Genomic DNA, 19,062 nt, shown 5'->3' on the forward strand with positions numbered 1-19,062 from the left:
CCCCGCAATTTAGAGATCTCTTTGAAGTCTTCGAAGATTCGTTTATCTAGTATCCGTAGCCTGGCTCTAGCTAGAGTTGTGCGATTGCAATGGAAGTTTATGTGGGTTTCTCGATCTCCTGCGCAGTTCCCAAGTCTGACAGATTGGTTCTCTATAGGCCAGTGCCTTATGCAGACCGCCGTAATCTTGTACCCATTTGAACACGTTTGGCTCATAAGCTCTTGTGATCCGCTCTTCTATAATAAACGGGCCAGATCCGCCTTGATTTAACGTAGATGATTAGCCTTCGCCATCTGAAGTCAGCGGTTACTAAGTAGTCCGAGTAGATTCCACTCCTGGTAGTCACCAGCGGGATACAGAACTTGTCCATCGAAAGGCTGCCAACCGCAGAGCTCCGTCTAACTAGTCCGCCAAGTCACCCATTCCACTCTATGTCCCTACCGAGAACCCAGAGATGGGTTCATTTGAACGTATCGCCCCACCAGCCAGGAGGATATGCTTTGAACTTTGATCATGGCCAGACATTCTTTGAATATCGCCAATGCTTCCCCTTGAAATACACTGGCGAATCTTGGGAAACTGTATGACTCGGCTGCATAGTGTGTATCCGTGAAAACCCTGCACAGACTCCACAGACCATCGTCGATTTGTCAGTGAATACTGTTGTCAGTGAATACTGAATACTGTAAAAATACTGTCTCATAATATTGCAACATGTGGCCGGTATTCCACTCTGCCCTGGTTGAAAAACTCATGAGGCTTGCTCAGCTTCCATTTGCTTTCCTAAATATTGACCCCTGGCATGTTGCTAGATACTCAACACAACCTTCGTTCTTTTTCTTGAAGACTGCTTTTGAAGAAAACGCAAGAGGTAGCCCGAACAGCAGCTGATATAGGCCGCTAACGGCACCAAACATTACGGAACGTTAGAATGGTTTATTCGCAACGCAGGAAGGCTCATAGAACTAAAATTCGATCAAATGCTTTGCATCAGACAAATAAAATTCCACCATCAATAGACTTTTTAATGTTATATCTCCTATCAGTTAAAGTTATTATGAATTAAATATATAAATGTGTTCACTAACTACCAAACAATCCTCTAACAATGCTTTCTTTCTCGTCGACTTCAGCCAATCCCAAGTCCCAGGCTGGGGACGGTCTCTATCGGGGGGGGAGTCGCACCCGAAAACGCACTCGATGCTCTGCTAGATGAACTGCAAACCTTCGCAAAACCTCAATCGCAACAAGAAGTAAGTATTGGAAACATTTGGAGGTATGGCCAATGAATATAATTGGATCTTTGTTCATTTCAGGGACGCCCAGACGATTCAACATCCGACGACAGTTCTCAAACTCTACACAATACCATCACAACGCAACATTCTCAATCCAATCTTTTCCCTACAAACGATGTTAATACGCTGCAAGTGAATGCTGGTGGCACCGGTAGCAATCTAGTAACGAAAGCTTTCTCAGGCCAAGCGGGCAACCTACGGCGCCTTCACTCCTACCCCAGTGGATCTGATACTGACACCAGCCCGCCACAACCATCACGTCCTATTGGAAAACCTCCAGTTCCTGAACGCAATGCGGATCTTTTGTCGAAAGTAGGAAACAAAAGAATTCCGCCTCCTCCACCACCACGGACCAGTTCGCGAAGTCCTTTGGCTAGTCCAACGAGCCCCAATGTGCCCCATCGGTTGCCCTCCGTTTGTGAATCGGATCAAATGGGAAACGGCAGCGGAAGCGGTCAGGATGGCAGTGGAAACTCAAGCGGAAATGAGTCGGGCAATGATCATGTGCAAAGGCAACTAGCTTTAGAGATGCGCCATCAGGAGCTGCTTAAAAAACAGAAGATGCTTCAGGAGCAATACGCTAGACTTCAACAGATGAGCAAAAATTCCATCGCCCTTCCACCGGCTGATGTCCTGCAACTGAAGAAGACCGGTAGCGAATCTAATCTACCCCAGAAGATGGGTCTCAACATGACTGCAACCGGATCCATGAAGAATCTCAACGCAGATATTAATGTGTTTGAAAAGAACGAAAAGAATCTCACTATCTCCACTAGCTCCACTACGGATAATAACAATTTAAGTAGCAATTCGACTACTACAACAACTCCTGCAGCTTCAACTACAAACAAAGTCTACGAGACGGACATCCTTTAACATCAGGGGAAAAAGTGGAATGAAACAAATATCGATTCTTAGGAGTATTTTTAATTATTAGATTCTCAACGAGATAGTGTAGATTTGATTCTTTGTAAGATCTTGATTCAGTTTAGCTCAGTCGATAGTGGCGAGTTTAGGGAGGCGTTTATTTATTCACATTTTATACAACCTGGTAGAGGATATGAGGACACGTTTATGCATTTCGCTTGGAAGTTTTATAGTATCTATCGGTAGTAGATGGAGGATCAATTCAGATTGTAGGCATCAGAGTAGAGGACAGATCCACGATTTGCTTTTAGGAAGCTCAAATACATTTTTCCATGCAGGCATGCAGGATGCATGCGGATAAAGGACAATTACGATTCAAGAGTGGGGGTAGGTATATGTTGGCGTGCAGGGTAGAAGAATGGAGGAAGGATGTAAGATATTAAAATTTTTATTGTTCGATTTTGTTTGTAGTGTTCACAGGAAGGATGTATCCGTGTCAATTCGCGAGATCTGGTTCGTGCTTTGATCTTGGGGTGGGCGTGGCTTAGATATGAGACGCCCGAGCTCGCCCCTTCCGTGAGAATGAGCTTCGTTACAACATTTTTTTAACGAGGCATAGTATGATGGATCCTTAAGACCAGTACTCGGGAGGTGAAAATTATTATTTATTCCAAGAGAGTAATTCCGCACTCAATTGGCTCAAGAAGAGCCCAAGCGCTTCATATCACAATCTGGCTGTGCTCGTCCCAAGTTTGAAGTTAGTCCCTCCAAGCAAGTTGGATTCCCGAAGTTTGGTAAGTTTAGGTTACGAGAGAAAAATGGATTTCTTAATTGCGTTCTGAATACTTCACCTTGATTTGTAGACTACCTGCAGGTTTCCGATGTTGATTGGTATCAGGATAGCAACTTTCTGATGCAACTCTGTCTAACAAAACAGGACGTAAACTAATTTTTAAAATATGCGCATGCTCCTCGATAGCGTTGGGCAGAAGCCTGAGCATTTTCACTCCGCAAATTGGCCCAAAATCCAGGCAATCTAGGCAGGACATTCTGGGTTTAGATGATGACGGTGGTCTAAAGTGTATCCTGTCGATCAATTCATTATTGCTCAATATTGCACTCTGTGTGTTATTTTCAAAACTTCGCGTTTTGAATTCCGTAATAGGACCCGGTTATGGTGACTTTTTTCTAGGTTCTGAACTATGTTTATGAATCTAAGAAAACAGAGATCATAACCTTCCCTGCAGAGCTTCAAGCCTTGAGCTTCCTCCGGTGTCAATCATGATGCTTATTTCCAACCCATCGACTGTTGCTTGATTTCTGAATCAAAGTGTTGGACTTAATTCTCATTCCATTGTCCCAAATTAGTACAAAAATCGGACCTTGTCCGCCGAGAACACTTCAAAACTCGTCCTTCAAATATCACGTGGGCGTTTTTATGTTCAATAGTTAACATTTTCAGTACCCAACGTGCGGACACCTTGCTTATGTGAAGTGTGTAGTTTGGACCTCAAGTGGAGGGAACTTGTTGGAAAGGTACAACCAGGTCTTCGCTTTTTTTGTGGAGATAATACCAGCATAACGATGGGAGTGTGCACATATATTTTTTATAGTTTTATCATCATAAACGGCGCAACAACCGGTATCCGGTCTAGGTCTGCTTTAATAAGGAACTCCAGACATCCCGGTTTTGCGCCGAGGTCCACAAATTCGATATCCCTAAAAGCTGCCTGGCGTCCTGACCTACGTCATCGCTCCATCTCTGGCAGGGTCCGCCTCGTCTTCTTTTTCTACCATAGATATTGCCCTTATAGACTGTTGGCAGCCAATTACCGTGCGCAGATTTCATCGTCGCAGCTGTTGTGATTTTCCATCCTAGATAGGAGAAATTATCAACGGTGTCAAAGTTGTAGCCTCCTATCTTTATTCTTCCCATTTGACCAGTGCGATTTAATATTGTTGGTTGGTTGGTTTTCGGAGCTGACATTGCCACCATATACTTTGTCTTGCCTTCATGTGCAGCCCAAGATCTCGCGTCGCCTGCTCGATCTGCATGAAGACGGTTTATACGTCTCCGGTCGTTCTTCCCATGATGTCAATATCGTCAGCATAGGACAGTAGTTGGGTGGACTTAAAGAGGATCGTACCTCTTGCATTTACCTCAGCATCACGGATCACTTTTTCCAAGGCCCGGTTAAAGAGGACGCATGATAGGGCATCCCCTTGTCGTAGACCGTTGTTGATGTCGGATGGTCTTAAAAGTGATCCTGCTGGTTTTATCTGGCCTCGCACATTGGTCAGGGTTAGCCTAGTCAGTCTTATCAATTTCGTCGGGATTACGAATTCTCTCATGGCCGTGTACAGTTTTACCTTGGCTATGCTATCATAGGCTGCTTTAAAGTCGATGAATAGATGGTGCAACTGATGTCCATATTCCAACAGTTTTTCCATCACTTACCGCAGAAAGAAAATCTGAAATAATAAAAACTTGTTGTTTCTTATTCGTTGGTGTGGGTATTTATTCTTGCAAAAACCGATATTTCGGGAACCACTTGTTCCCTTCATCAGTGCAAACAAGAACTTGTTTGCACACCAACGAATAAGAAACAACAAGTTTTTATTATTTCAATTAATTAATCGTTGGAAACACCGCATAATTTCACTCTGAAGAAAATCTGATCTGTTGCTGATTTGCCTGGAGTGAAGCCTCTTTAGTATGGGCCATAGTTTTATAGAGGCTGCAAATATCGATTTATTATTTTTTCAAATAATCCTTGTTATGAGACCAGGCTGATGATTTGCGGAAACTATGATGAGCTCCTGTGACTCCATTGTAGAGTAGAGCAGTCTCTTTACTGCTATTGTCCCCCCCCCCCCCACAGCAACGAGACAAGCACAAAGCGAACACAAACATCTATGACAACTGGGTTTCGCACGCAGGACAACGAAACCTTCATAATGGCGCTCTACCTCCTGAAGCAACATAGTTTGAAATGAGCAGTTTCAGGGAACCGACTCTAGTTCAACGATCGGTGTATGCGCGAGTTAAATCTTTGATTATTTCTCAAATAATATTGACGACATCTAGCGCGACGTCAAAAATTGACGTGGGATGGAAATTAAACTATTGGCAACGACGTAACTGCCATGAGAAGATTTGGATAGGTAAGTTGATCCTCCAAATGTTGTGAAGGCGGATCGAAAAGCCTCTTGTTTGAACTTTAGCGCCACAGCGAATTCAAGACGATTGTTACAGTATGGATACATTAGCCAGGAAGTGGGGGTTCAGAATACAGTAATAATCTGAATTTCACGACCCGTAATACTGCAAAACTTATCAGCGCGCGTCATCCGATTGGGGATTTTTGGAAAAAATCATCGATTTCAAAAGCCTGTAATCCAACATTTGAGAAATCCTCCCTGTTTTGAGTAAGATTCGTATCGTCCCAAGTAGATGGTTTTAAACATCGACCGGTTTATGCACTAGGCTCTACCAGAAGCCGTGTTCTGTAGGGGAACAGCGCAATCAAATTCATGATAATCTTTTTCTCTCTTCTTGTCCTCTCTGCGATTTTGGTATTGCCTGAGGATGATTTTTAAGGTTTTACCAAAAAAGGAGGTTCAACGTCTGTCTGTCTATCATACGCACTTTTTGCAGAAACTGTTGTACGTATTGATACAAAATTCGGTAGAAAGATTGGAATTTTGAACCCCTACACAAGCCGAGAATTACATTGCTTGGCGGAAGGAGGGGGGGAGGGGGGTGGCGGCCCTATACACTTAAGAGATGAGTATACATTTTTTTTCCGTTGGCGAAAGGTCCGGTGAATATGGTGGATGAGGCACAGTCTCATACTGCAATTCGTTGAACTTTTGAACTGTTGGTTTGGAAACATGAGGTCGTGCATTGTCGTGAATGAATATCGCACTGTCTTTGTTGACTAATCTCGGCCGTTGAATACTCAATTTTCGGTGCATTTCCACGAATTGGGCACAATGTTTCTGTGCATTTATCGTTTCTGCAGGTGCCAAAAAAGAATAGTGGATAACGCCAGCTGTAGACCACCAAACAGTCGCCATTACCTTCTTCGGATGGAGGCTTGGTTTCGGCATATGGTTCGGTGGGTCATCAGCATCTAGTCATTGTGCTGATCCACGACGATTGTCGTATAATATCCACTTTTCATCACATGCCACTATACTGTGAAAAAAGAGATCGCTTTTGTTGCGGGAAAGTAAAAAACTGCAAATTTCCATTCGAAGCGCCATGTTTTTTTCCGTAAGGGCATACGGAACCCATTTGTCGAACTTTTTCACCTTTCTAAGTTGTTGCAAGTGCCGGGAAGCTATCGAATAGTGTACGCCCAGTTTCTCCGCAATGTCTCCCACAGATTGACGTGTGTCGGATTCGACTAGCCAACGCAGCTAGTCGTTGTCAGTCGATGGCCCTGGATGTCCACGTGGCTCACTTTGACGGTTTACGTCGCCTGACCGGAATTTTTCGAACCACCGCCGTGGGGTTTGTTCGCTTACCGTATCAGTTCCAAATGCGCTGTTAATGTTCCTGATCGCCTCCGCTGTTTTATGACCGAGTTTGAACTCATACAGAAAAAGTATGCGTTCTTGGCTCTTTTCCATCCTTTTTATTCACTGTTATCACCACGATAGTCAACACTGAAATGATTCCTAGATCAAATGAAGGAGTGTTTATACTTTATTTTCCGACACCAACAGCGCCAACTGGTGGTGGTTTGATACAGCAAAATCACAACTAACTTCACTTCGGACGTACATACATCGATTATCATGTGAGGGTTGAGTGTAGGATTGTGGTTGCCTGTGATTTCGGCTTTACTGTTTTCTTTTAGTTGGCACAAGAAAATTCAGGGATTTGGCGATTTCTCTGGTGTATTCATCGGGCATTATCTGCGGGAATTATTTGACTTTTGAAAAAAACTGGTTTTACTCCTGGATTGAAGTTACAAACTGCGGGTGGTCCCTTTAAGTTTGTAACTTATCTGCTAAAAATCTTTTCAAGGGAACCAGGTAAAGATTCCTCTTCTACTGTGAGATGAGGTTCGGGGAAAGTCATAGCATTTAGTTTCTTAAAATCGGCAGAGTTCATTTCAACAAAATTTTCAACAAAATCCCAAAAGTGCACCATGGGAGCTACTATGGTGTACAAGTTCGGTATCTTGCTCAATCAATAGTATAATTGACGGGTGGTCATCCCAACTAGTCTATCTTGCCTATTAGTTTTGTTATATGTGAATCTAGGCTTGATTGACTGGTGGCATGGTCTCAAGCTGCACTACCTGTGAAAATATCTTTATATGATTTTATAAGCACACTTGAGCGACGCAGCCGAATTGCCTGGCAAAGAATATTTTGCAGCATCGCATGTCATTTATATAGCTGCGTCCCGATATCACTCGTGGGTCTCGCGATGTGCACGGATAACGAGCGCGATCAAAGTCATTCCCTTTGGCTTGTGAGCATTTACCTGTTAAAACCAACCAAATTTGATGGAGAGGTGGGAACTGTGAACGCCCGCGCATGCAATGAGTTACATCGTTCTATCTGGAACTTAAGGGGAGGGTCTTCATACATGCAAAAAGTGTATTTTCCCACAAAATATAGTCGTGTGGGGTATCAAATGAAAGGCCTCAATTAATGCTTTACAGTGCTCCTTTTTTGCAAAAGGGGGGAGGGTGGAGGCTTGCAAACGGTCGTTTCTTTTATGGGCCCATTCTCAGAACCTATCCAACAAAAAGATCAGAAAAAAAAACACGAAACTCCCAGCGCTTTGGCTCCGTAATGCCCTCTATACCGACAATTAAAGTCAATAATAGTGTATTGCTATAATTTTTAGTAATTGACTGTAAAATCCCTCTTAAATTCATTCTAGAATCATGAAATTTTGATGGAAATCGTACGAATACTAACAAAGCTATAGTAAGCCAAAGTTTTTACTTTAGTGCAAATTCTAAGACTTTGAATGTCAGTATTTCGTTAACGTGAATATTTGTTCAGCCCCTGGTTCCTCAGCGTGTTTGGGTTATCCGCGGTCTTTTGTCGAAATCAATCCCTTTGAAATCCCAAAACCATCCTGTAGGTGTGCCTTATAAGTGGGCTCGTTCCATTCTCTTCTATAAGGCAAAAAATATACGCCTGCTGGTCTACATTCGCCCGGAATCCTAGTCAAGTTCCGCAACTGATGATATAGGGGTACCTCTTCATTCGCTTGGTTCGACTGTTAAGATGTTGACATTGGTGACTGACTCAAACTGCTTCTCTACCCAAACGAGGATACGCTTTCGGTAATGGGCTGCCAGGAGACCCAGGATGATCAATGCCACACTGAGTGAGAAACTCACGGTTATACTTGACCAATGGTAACAATGATGCTGATGCTTGACTGGGGGTATCGTTGATTCGAAATCGGGGGGAGGCTGATCGAGTATCTGGCTGCCCATCTTCGGTATTGGACCTGAAAGTAGACGGGTTGCCAGGCTGAATTATTTTGGAGAAGACTTCCACAACCTTTCTCGTCTCTGATATAGTTGAGCGGAGGAACATACCATTCTGTTGAATAGTGCCACCGTCGCTGGTGTGTACTATTCTCACACCCTCCAGGGCCAATTCGTGCCTCTCTCCGTTACAGGCTATTGAACATATGGTCGAAGCACTGGTGACATACAGCCAGCTGCTTTTTGCCATCAATTCTTTCCAGATCGTGCCGTTGTATATGACCTCTAGCACGTGACATCTTAGTTTGTTCGGCCGCTCGTAAATGGCATTAAGCACACAACTTTCATATATTTCGTCACCTTGGGGGCACATAGGAAGGATATATTGTTAGTGAGACCTGGTCAAGTTTGAAGTAGTTTTCCTAGTGGAAGTCACCTGCGAGAGTGCGGGCGTCGACTTGAGAGAGTAGATACCGTCACTACGATGGTTCCAAAAGACGATATTATCTCATCAGGTAAATCCCAACCTGTATTGCTACTTTGAGAGGAGCCTGGTTTTTAGAGGACAATACTCACCGTCTCACTCTACCTCGGTTAGAGTTTCACTAGATGTGGTCATCATATAGAATTAAGTAGAGTGCTCAGGGTTGAATCTCGAAACTCTGTATGTATGTGTGTAAATTGGAGCAATGGCAGTAGAGAGGTCCAACTGTAAGTCATTGAGAAGCATTCATTTTTAGTCAAGCTAATTTTGGAGCCAATTTACCCAGGTTAAAAATATATATCACCTTGAAGCCAGAGAACACAGAACAGCTGAAAGGAAGAAATGTTTCTTTAAAAATCCCAAAGGGAGCTAAAGGAGATATAGTTGGATTGGAACAGGATCGTCTTGAAAAGAAGGACGAAGACGGCTACGGTTTCGTACCAGGGCAAATGCAACTCATCAGACGCTGCCTCACCTCTACTCTGGGAGCAGCGTGACCGAAGCGACTCGCAGGTGTTGTACGCTACCTTTTATTATTCGTAAAATACAACAAGGATATGTTTAGCGTAAATGCGCCCATAGTTCGGACCAAAACTTAGCCAGAGCTAAACAATTTCTTTTTAGGCATTGAGGAGTCCTAAGCCCGCATCCATTTCAAGAGGAGTCCGTGGACCATAAATAGTGTTAGCAGGTTGCTCTCCATTTGGTCCGGTTCGACATTAAATGAATGCCGACTAAGGACTCCTCAATCCCTAAAAAGGATCGTCTTGAAAACCAATTTTTATTTATTCTATCTTCTCATATTTGTTAGTTTGAAAGTCTTATATCAAAACTGGGTGATAGGAATTACCTGCTTATTTGAAGCTTTTCACTAAACTTGGTGAAAGTCCTGATTTTGTTTTACTTGAACCTGAAGCCTGTGTACATTGTGATAATTTCGTGGTGATGATTTTGTTAATTTTTAAATACTCGTCAACAGGAAAGCCTAAGCCTTACTCTTGCCATTTTTCTAACAACCTTAGCCACTTCGCAATTACTACCACTTTGAAACTGATTCCCCCCATTTTAGTTAACCAGAACCCAACTTACAAATAGCAATAAATGTAATACGTAAACGCGTACAACCAACAACAATTAATAAAGTATAACGTAGAGTAACGCAGTTGCCAAAATGAGACTCAGAATAGATATTTTGTAGGCGTTTAGCAACGTATCGAACACTAACAATAGTTAACACTTAGTATCTACTTACCTGACGTCATTCAGAGCCTCCCAAGATCTGGGAGGTTCCCGTTTCATCCTATTCATAAGCTACGATAAAATTAGCGAGCATCCTTTTGTTACTTCACCCGGGAATGTTGCTCCGGGGTCTGACGCATCAGACCTCTGGCTCCTCCCTCCAAACGAAATTTCTCACAGACAAAACAATGAAGAACTGAATATAATTTTTTTAATGCTCAAAAATCACAAAATTGAGTTTCTTACTTCGCAAAAAATCAAAGGATAACGAGACAAAACCATGTATGTGTATGTGTCAGCGTATAATCAATAAATAAACGTTTTAAGCCTAGTTTAAAAATTCAGCAAGTCAATGTGTCTACTCGTACGTACTAATTTATTTCAAGTGAACACTTTAAAATTGTTAAAATCGCAACATTCAAATTTATTGTAAATAGAAATAACCGAAAGGATTCACTCAGTTTTCATTAAGTGTGCGAAACACTCTTTCACATTAAAAATCATATTTTTAAATGAAAAATTTATGAAGAAAGGACATAAAAAAATCAAACTCAACCTAAATTGTACTTGCGCAACCACATAAACCACGCGTAAAACGGATAAATCTCATAACTTAATAATTGATAAAAGCATAATATATTGATTCCGGGATAATTATTATTATTACAACTGCAATATTTTACTGTAAATAGTTTTTTCAGAGTAAAATTTATAAAACGTGAAATTTAGTATTTTTACAAACTTAGGTTCCACGTAGGCATAGAAATGGAAAATTTAAAGAAAACCCATAAAAAAAAGATATGAAAGAATCTTATTATTAAAAGGAGAGATGAGAAGAAAGTTTCGCGCATTGTAAGTAATGTCAGAATTACAAACACGACAAAAAGTAATATATATGTTATTTTTTATTGAATTCCATGCAATACACACGATTTTATTATACAAAAGTACCATTGTTTATATAAGTCAAGTCTGTGGAAAATTAACAGCGATGGAAAGATAACACAACTATAATGAGAAATAAAGTGAAATATTTAAATGGAAAGGTCTTTATTTTTTTTATTATGTGAACCTCGGTTTTATGATCTTATCTGACCAACAAAGGGTCTGAGAGACCCGGCTCCTGAGGAAGTAAGGTCGAGCTGCCACCCCGGACAGAACAGAGAGCATTTAAAGCGCCAGTGTGTGAGCTTTTGAACCACTAAAACCACCCCCACCTCCCCCTACCCCGTGGAACCACCTTTATGTATTACATCATGGAGCGAAGTTGGCTTACTTTAGCTAGATCTCCTTCCGTCTACCCGTGGGGTTCGAAACCGCGCCTTCCTCACTTCTTTTGCTTTTCGCAGTTTATCCTGTATTACTGCGATCATGCAAGCTACCATTCTCCGGACAATATTTTCTGGTGATAGCACTTCACCTAGAGTTTCCTCTAGGTTCCTAGGACATTGGAAGAATACGTGCGCTGGGTTCTCTGGGATCCCGTCGCAATTTGAACAATTGGGTTAGTTGTCCAAGTTAAACCTGTACAGGTATTAACGGTATCCTCCAGGGTCGGTGAGAAATTGGGTGAGTTTATAATTGATCTCTCTCCAGCCACTTGTAGTGACCGCGGCTTCACGACGGGAGCGGAATCTCATTCGCCTGTTTCTGAATTAATTTGCTCAAATAATCTTCTTTTTCTTCAGCCTTTGTCCCGTTCACAAGCGGGGTTGGCTCGTCGTGATCGGCTTCGCCATTTGGCTCTATCGAATGCCTGATCTGGGTGCAATCTCGAGGCTTTCAAATCCCCATCCAGCGTATCAAGCCACCGTTGTTTAGGTCTGCCTTTTGGTCGTTTACCATCGACTTCGATATTCAGACCAATCTTTGCAAGTGAATTCTCGTTTGCACGAATTGCGTGACCATACCATCGAAGATGCCTCTTTCGCAACTTTTCCACGATCGGTGCAACCCCATAACGATCGCGGATATCCTCATTTCGGATGTGATCTAAAAGTGTGACGCCACTAGTCCAACGTAGCATCTTCGTCTCCATTACCGCAAGACGCCGTTCATTGTCTTTTATGGTCGGCCAACACTCAGAACCATAGAGAGCGACTGGACGGATGACATTGCGGTAAATTTTAGATTTTAGACGTTCGTGGATACGTCGATCACAAAGGACACCAGTTGTGGAACGCCACTTCATCCAGGTTGCGTCAATGCGTGAAGCAATTTCATAACGCAGTTCTCCATTGGCTGATAGCGTTGACCCGAGGTATTTAAATCGCTCAGTTCTGGGCAGATCACTGCCGCTGACAGTGATTGTGCCTGTTTCATGGGGATCGGTCGTCAAAAATTCAGTTTTGTTTAAATTCAATCTGAGACCGTGTTGCATGAGGCGATCATTCCATTTTTGAATAAGTTGCTCGAGATCATTTTTGCTATCAGATGCTAGGAAAACATCATCTGCATAAAGCAGTGTGTAGGGCGCTGGACGTTGGATATCCCGTGTGACGGTGTCCATAACAAGGACAAAGAGGAGTGGTGAGAGGGCACTTCCTTGATGAACACCAACAGAGACACGAAACGGTTTTGATACACCCGCCATACTTCGAACTTTACTTTTCGGATCGTGGTAGAGCAATTGAACCCAGCGCACGAGTTCTTCTGGCACGAAGTGTTGTCGTAAAGCATACCAGATGAGTTCGTGTGGTACACGGTCAAACGCTTTCTCTAGATCCAGAAAGGCAATGTAAAGAGGGTGATGCTTCTCACGGTGTTTCTCCATGAGTAACTGCGCAGCGTGTATTGCGTCAGTAGTTCCGCAGTTCTTGACAAATCCGGCTTGATTCACGGTTATTTCAACGATTTCGCGAATACGGTTGTCAAGAATGCGTTCAAAAATCTTCATGGTATGGGAAAGTAACCGGATCGGACGGTAATTTGAACATTCTGCTGGGCTACCTTTCTTTTTCCATATTGGAACAGTGGTACTTTCTTGCCAGTCAGATGGTGTTCTTCTTTCCTGAATAACCCGGTTAAAGAATTCACTGAGCCACAGTGTTGGGTCCCAGCTCTTCGCTTTCCAGAGCTCAGATGCGATGTCGTCAGGTACTGTTGCTTTCCCCGATTTCATTTGTTTTATTGCCTCCTCGACTTCAGTTACGCTGACTGGTGGAACTGCTCCAAATGTCTTTATTTTTTTTATTATGTGAACCTCGGTTTTATGATCTTATCTGACCAACAAAGGGTCTGAGAGACCCGGCTCCTGAGGAAGTAAGGTCGAGCTGCCACCCCGGACAGAACAGAGAGCATTTAAAGCGATGGAAATTTTCGCCAATGTGTGAGCTTTTTAACCACTAAAACCACCCCCACCTCCCTCTATCCCGTGGAACCACCTTTATGTATTACATCATGGAGCGAAGTTGGCTTACTTTAGCTAGATCTCCTTCCGTCTTCCCGTGGGGTTCGAAACCGCGCCTTCCTCACTTCTTTTGCTTTTCGCAGTTTATCCTGTATTACTGCGATCATGCAAGCTACCATTCTCCGGACAATATTTTCTGGTGATAGCACTTCACCTAGAGTTGCCTCTAGGTTCCTAGGACATTGGAAGAATACGTGCGCTGGGTTCTCTGGGACTCCGTCGCAATTTGAACAATTAGGTTAGTTGTCCAAGTTAAACCTGTACAGGTATTGACGGTATCCTCCAGGGTCGGTGAGAAACTAGGTGAGTTTATAATTGATCTCCCATGCTCTCTCTCCAGCCACTTGTAATCACCGCAGCTTCACGACGGGAGCCGAGTCTCATTCGCCTGTTCCTGAATTAATTTACTCAAATAATGCATTCCACAATGTGCAATTACCCTAATGTTCGCCGCAGATTGCACAGTATTGAATGCATTCGGGCGAAATAATCTTGACAGAGGGGAATGATTTGCCGCGTCCGTGGGCGCACGCGCATGTTGCTGCTACATGAACTCTCGAAGTTTAACGGAGTTCAAGGCGAGCGTACCGGCAAGGGGACCGGTTCGTGGGTGGACAGCGGATCAACGGCCGACAGTGTAGAGAACGATCTCCGAATTTCTCTTGAACGAGAAAAGTGCTGAAGCGATTTTCACCTGTTCCCGTTCCGCGGAACAGCCAGTGATTTTCGGAGTGAAAATTTCGTTCATTAAGGAAGAATTGGAGTTTGGTAGTGCGAGAAGCGTTGACGGAAGAATAAAAATTTAAATAAATTTGTGGAATTTGTTTGTTGTTAACAATGAGTGTTTTGCGATACGCAGTGCCCGGCGAGCACGATTTCAGATCACCAGATTTCTCGAAGAAAGTGCTGTAACCATTTAGTTGTATTAAATCTGAATTTTATAGGTCGCAAACAAAAGCGCAGTACGGGGTCTAACTGCAATGTTGAAAGAGTTGAAGCTGGTCGTTGGCGTCGCCAGTGCTTAATCATCATCCCCATGCAACTGAGGCGATCGAGCGTGACGAACGTCAGGCTTCTTTTTGGTTGTTGGACAGACGTAATCTACTTTCATTTTGGAGACATACAGCAAACACTACTCTTCAGTTTAGTGTATTTTATTCGACTAGGTGCTGTCGTACTGGAAACGCGCCTCAATAACTATCTGAGAACAAACTCTCCGGTGCGCAAATTGGTAGGATTGGCACGACAGACGAACTGGAATCAAAGGTTGGGGCTCTGGAGAAGGCCTTTGATACCGCCTTCAAAGTCTCGTGCCCTGCTAAGTACAGCAAAAAGACCCTGCCACCGTGGTGGAACGAAGATCTCTCTAGTCTCAGGAAGCTGACCAGAGAAATCTTCAACATCTGCTCCAGGCAAAAATACTGGCAGCCATACAAGGACTGCCTAAAGAAGTACAAGTCGGCCATCAGGACCGCCAAGAGGCGGTCTTGGCTAGACTATTGTCAGAACATTGAAAGCACTAGTGAATCCGCGAGGCTCAATAAGATTCTGTCCAAGGAACATAAGAGTCCATCCTTCCTTAAAAAGTCGGAAGGCTCCTGGACGGAATCTTCTAGTGAAACCTTGGAGCTGCTGGTGCAAACGTACGTTCCCTCCAGCGAGGAGGACTGTGAGTCAGAACCTCGCTTGGAGGGTTTGCGGCAACCCCAGCTGTGCGAGACTATCAAATCGGTAATTACCGGGGATAGGATCGGCTGGGCTATAAACAGCTTCTCCGCATACAAATCTCCAGGCCCAGATGGCATAATGCCAGTCATGCTGCAGAAGCAGCAGGAAAGGGTTGTGCCGTGGCTTGTTGAGATTTATCGGAGCTGCATCACTTTAGGATACGTACCGCAGTCCTGGAGGCGCGCACGGGTGGTTTTCATACCGAAAGCGGGCAGGCGAGGTCATGAGTCCGCGAAGGACTCTCGGCCAATCAGCCTGACCTCTTTCGTGCTGAAGACCCTAGAACGCGTCCTGGACATTCACTTAAGGACGATTATGGAGAGAACGCCTTTCTCTAAGTCCCAGCATGCCTACCTCAAAAAAAATCCACAGAAACCTCCCTCCACGAGGTAATTGGCACGGTTGAGCGGTCGCTGCAGTACAAGCAGTATACCCTTGCTGCCTTCTTGGATATAGAAGGAGCTTTCAACAACGTCAGTACCAACGCCATCAAGGAAGCCTTGACCGGTATTGGATTGGAGGGATATCTCACGCATTGGATTATATCCATGCTGAGTATCAGGATAATCCAGTCCGATCTGGGAGGCAACCACTTGACCAGAGCTGTGAACAGAGGCACGCCCCAGGGTGGTGCTATCTCACCGGTGCTCTGGTTAATAGTAATGGACAAAATTTTACGTACATTGGACAGCAGCGGGGTGAAGGTGGTGTCGTATGCCGACGACTTGGTGATATTAGTATCAGGGATGTTTCTGTCCATTATGAGCGACATCATGGAAGGAGCGTTGCGAAAGGCTGAATGAACAAAGATTGGTTCTTTCCTTTAATGTAAAGTATCTGGGTGTAATCCTGGATCCAAAGCTAAATTGGAGATTGAACAAAGACTGAGGGTTAAGAAGGCCTGTATAGCCTTTTATCCCCGCAAGGGAACCTTTGCAAAAAAATGGGGATTCCGGCCGAGGATGGTTCTCTGGATGTACACCGCTGTAGTGCGTCCGATCCTGACGTACGGATCTATTGTATGGTGGCAGGCTTTGAAGAAGAAATACAATAGAATGAAGCTTAATAGGATTCAAAGAACCGCGTGTGCAGGTGCTACGGGGGCTCTGCAGTCCTGCCCGGCAGATGCTCTCAATGTACTCCTGAATCTCCTCCCCCTAGACCTCCACATCAAATATGTTGCAGCGTGCAGTGCCGTCAGACTACGTGAGTCCGGATGCTGGGCAGCGAAGTCCTACGGCCACAGCAACATTCTAGATGAAATACCTCGAGAAATCTGGGCATCCCCCACGGACTATCTCACACGCAAGCTGAACTTCACGAGAAACTTTGCTGTGGACCTTCCAACCAGGGCAAAGTGGAAGACCGGCGGCGTGTTGCAAGACTATGACACGGTATTCTTTACGGACGGATCAAAGATGGCCTATGGAGTCGGCGCGGGGGTTTTCTCGAAGGTGTATCCAAGTCGTATGGTCTCCCAGGTTTCACCAGTGTATTCCAGGTGGAAGTACTGGCGATATTGGAAGTCTGTCAATGGCTGGAGCGTGATTCGAACCCCAAGCGTAACATAGCCATTCTGACCGACAGCCAAGCGGCCATCAAGGCCTTGTGCTCAACGACGACGTCTTCCCGGTTGGTGGGGCAGTGCAGAGACACGCTCAATCACCTGGGCGGCACGCTCAAGATCACTCTCCTCTGGGTTCCCGGGCATAGGAACATAGAGGGGAATGAGCGGGCTGACGGATTGGCCAGGCAAGGCTCTGCTCTTGGCAGTCCCTCGGGGAATACAGTCGGTGTTCCGCTGGCGGCTGTCGGGGGCCGAGTCTACTCGCACTACCTAGCAGCTGCGGGCCTGAGATGGCGAAGGCTTACAAGCTGTGCCAAATCAAGGAGAATTTGGCCCGCTTATAACATAGCCCGATCACGAGAGCTCCTGTGCCAGACGCGTGCAAATGCATTCAAGATTACGGCGGTCTGCACAGAGAACTGACCCATAGAAGACCTTGCCGCTAGGCTCGGCTAACCCTACAACTCGCATTGCCGAAGCTGCGGAGAAGGAAGGGAAACCCTCATGCATTTTCTCTGCGATTGCCCAGCTCTGGCTCGAGTCAGGCTGCGGACACTGGGTAAACCATTCTTTGGGGACCTCAGTGAGATTTCTAGCTGCAGGGTCGGAGAGCTGCTTTCCTTCGTGAATGCTACGGGCTGGCTCTGAAGATCCGAGCCAGCTGGACTCTACTTCCCTGTTCCTATAACAACAGTCACGGTCTTAGGAGTTTGTGGAATCAAAACGGCACACCAAAGCGCTAATTGGGCTCCTCGGAGCGGCCACTGATACCTACCTATCCTAACTATCTGAGGCAGAATAAACAATGATCGGAACTATGATCCGTCGTGGATCTTCCCTCTCGATCGCGGCACTCAGATCCGGAGACTTTTTTTAAATCCGGTGCAGACCCACGCATCGGTATAGATACGTTAATTTTTGTACTAATGACATGTGAGGGATCAAAGCACTCAAAGCACCCTCCCTCCCTCAACATTCCCGAGCCTGGCTAGCACTGAGGCGTGCGAGAACGTGTCAATCGAGCACTTTGATGAAGCTTCAGTCTTTGTGGACAGAGCTTCACGGTCAATTTCCCTAACCTTTTAGGTTTCTGGGATAGCTCTTCCCTCTAGGTCGTTTTCGGCCACTTAGGATGATCGTTTGATCATCCTATTTCCATTATGTTCATTATACACTCCCCGATAGAAGGGATCAACCTGTAAGTCCAACGACCCTTTTCTGACTGATCCCATCGCTGTTGCTATCTGCTTGTGGATCTTTTCGTTTCGGCTTTTTTTCACCTGCGATAAGGGAGCCGATGGACCGGGTGTTATAAATGTTCATCATCTCGGTTGCCAGGATGTCAATCGGCATCATTCCCGAGATGACGAACGCTGTATCATCTGAGACGGTCCTGAAGGCAGAACACACCCTTAAGGTTGTTCTTCTGTAGACCGCACTCAGTTTATGTGCATTGAATAAAACATGCAGCGCTTTTCCCCAAACTGGGACTGCATACAACAAGATAGGACTCATTAGCTCACCTCTTTTCTTCCGCAAGTGCCAGCCAAGCACTCTCTAACCAAGCCTTAGCAGCTGATTGCTTCGCTTGATGAACCGGAAGGTTAAATATATCATTATACACAGTAGCGAGCCCAGTACAGAGCCATGTGGAATACACGCGAAGACAATGTACTCCTAGGGTCCACCATTAGTATTATACCAGAGCGTCCGCTCTTGCAAGTTGCTATCGACAATAGCGGCAAGGTATGTAGATCGCAACACGAATCGTCGCCAGAGGCTTTCGTATAAGGTTCCAATTGGCCAAGTAGAATGCATTCCTCACATCCAGGGTCACCCCCACACAATATTTGCTGGTACAACCTCTGCCGTGTATTGCATTTTCGGTCAAGCTAGTAACCATTTTGATGGCATTATACCTATCTGAAAGGCCTCCTTGGATCTCGACGACTGGGAGTAATCTATTACAAATTACCCGCTCCAACATTTTTCCCTTTGTG

General features: G+C 44.6%; 1 protein-coding gene across 3 annotated transcripts in view; it reads left to right on the forward strand.

The window, feature by feature from the left end:
- Nucleotides 1-3,289, forward strand: part of LOC119654382 — a 406,510-nt gene extending 403,221 nt beyond the window's left edge. For all 3 annotated transcript variants that reach the window (XM_038059748.1, XM_038059750.1, XM_038059749.1), the window contains 2 exons: nucleotides 1,134-1,253; nucleotides 1,317-3,289. In XM_038059748.1, the coding sequence (XP_037915676.1) occupies nucleotides 1,134-1,253; nucleotides 1,317-2,174 (978 nt within the window). In that variant the 3' untranslated portion in view covers nucleotides 2,175-3,289. The remainder of the gene's footprint in view (nucleotides 1-1,133; nucleotides 1,254-1,316) is intronic.
- Nucleotides 3,290-19,062: the final 15,773 nt, after the last annotated feature.

This window comes from Hermetia illucens, chromosome 4, assembly GCF_905115235.1.
Source record: "Hermetia illucens chromosome 4, iHerIll2.2.curated.20191125, whole genome shotgun sequence".
Classification (NCBI taxonomy): Eukaryota; Metazoa; Arthropoda; class Insecta; order Diptera; family Stratiomyidae; genus Hermetia; species Hermetia illucens.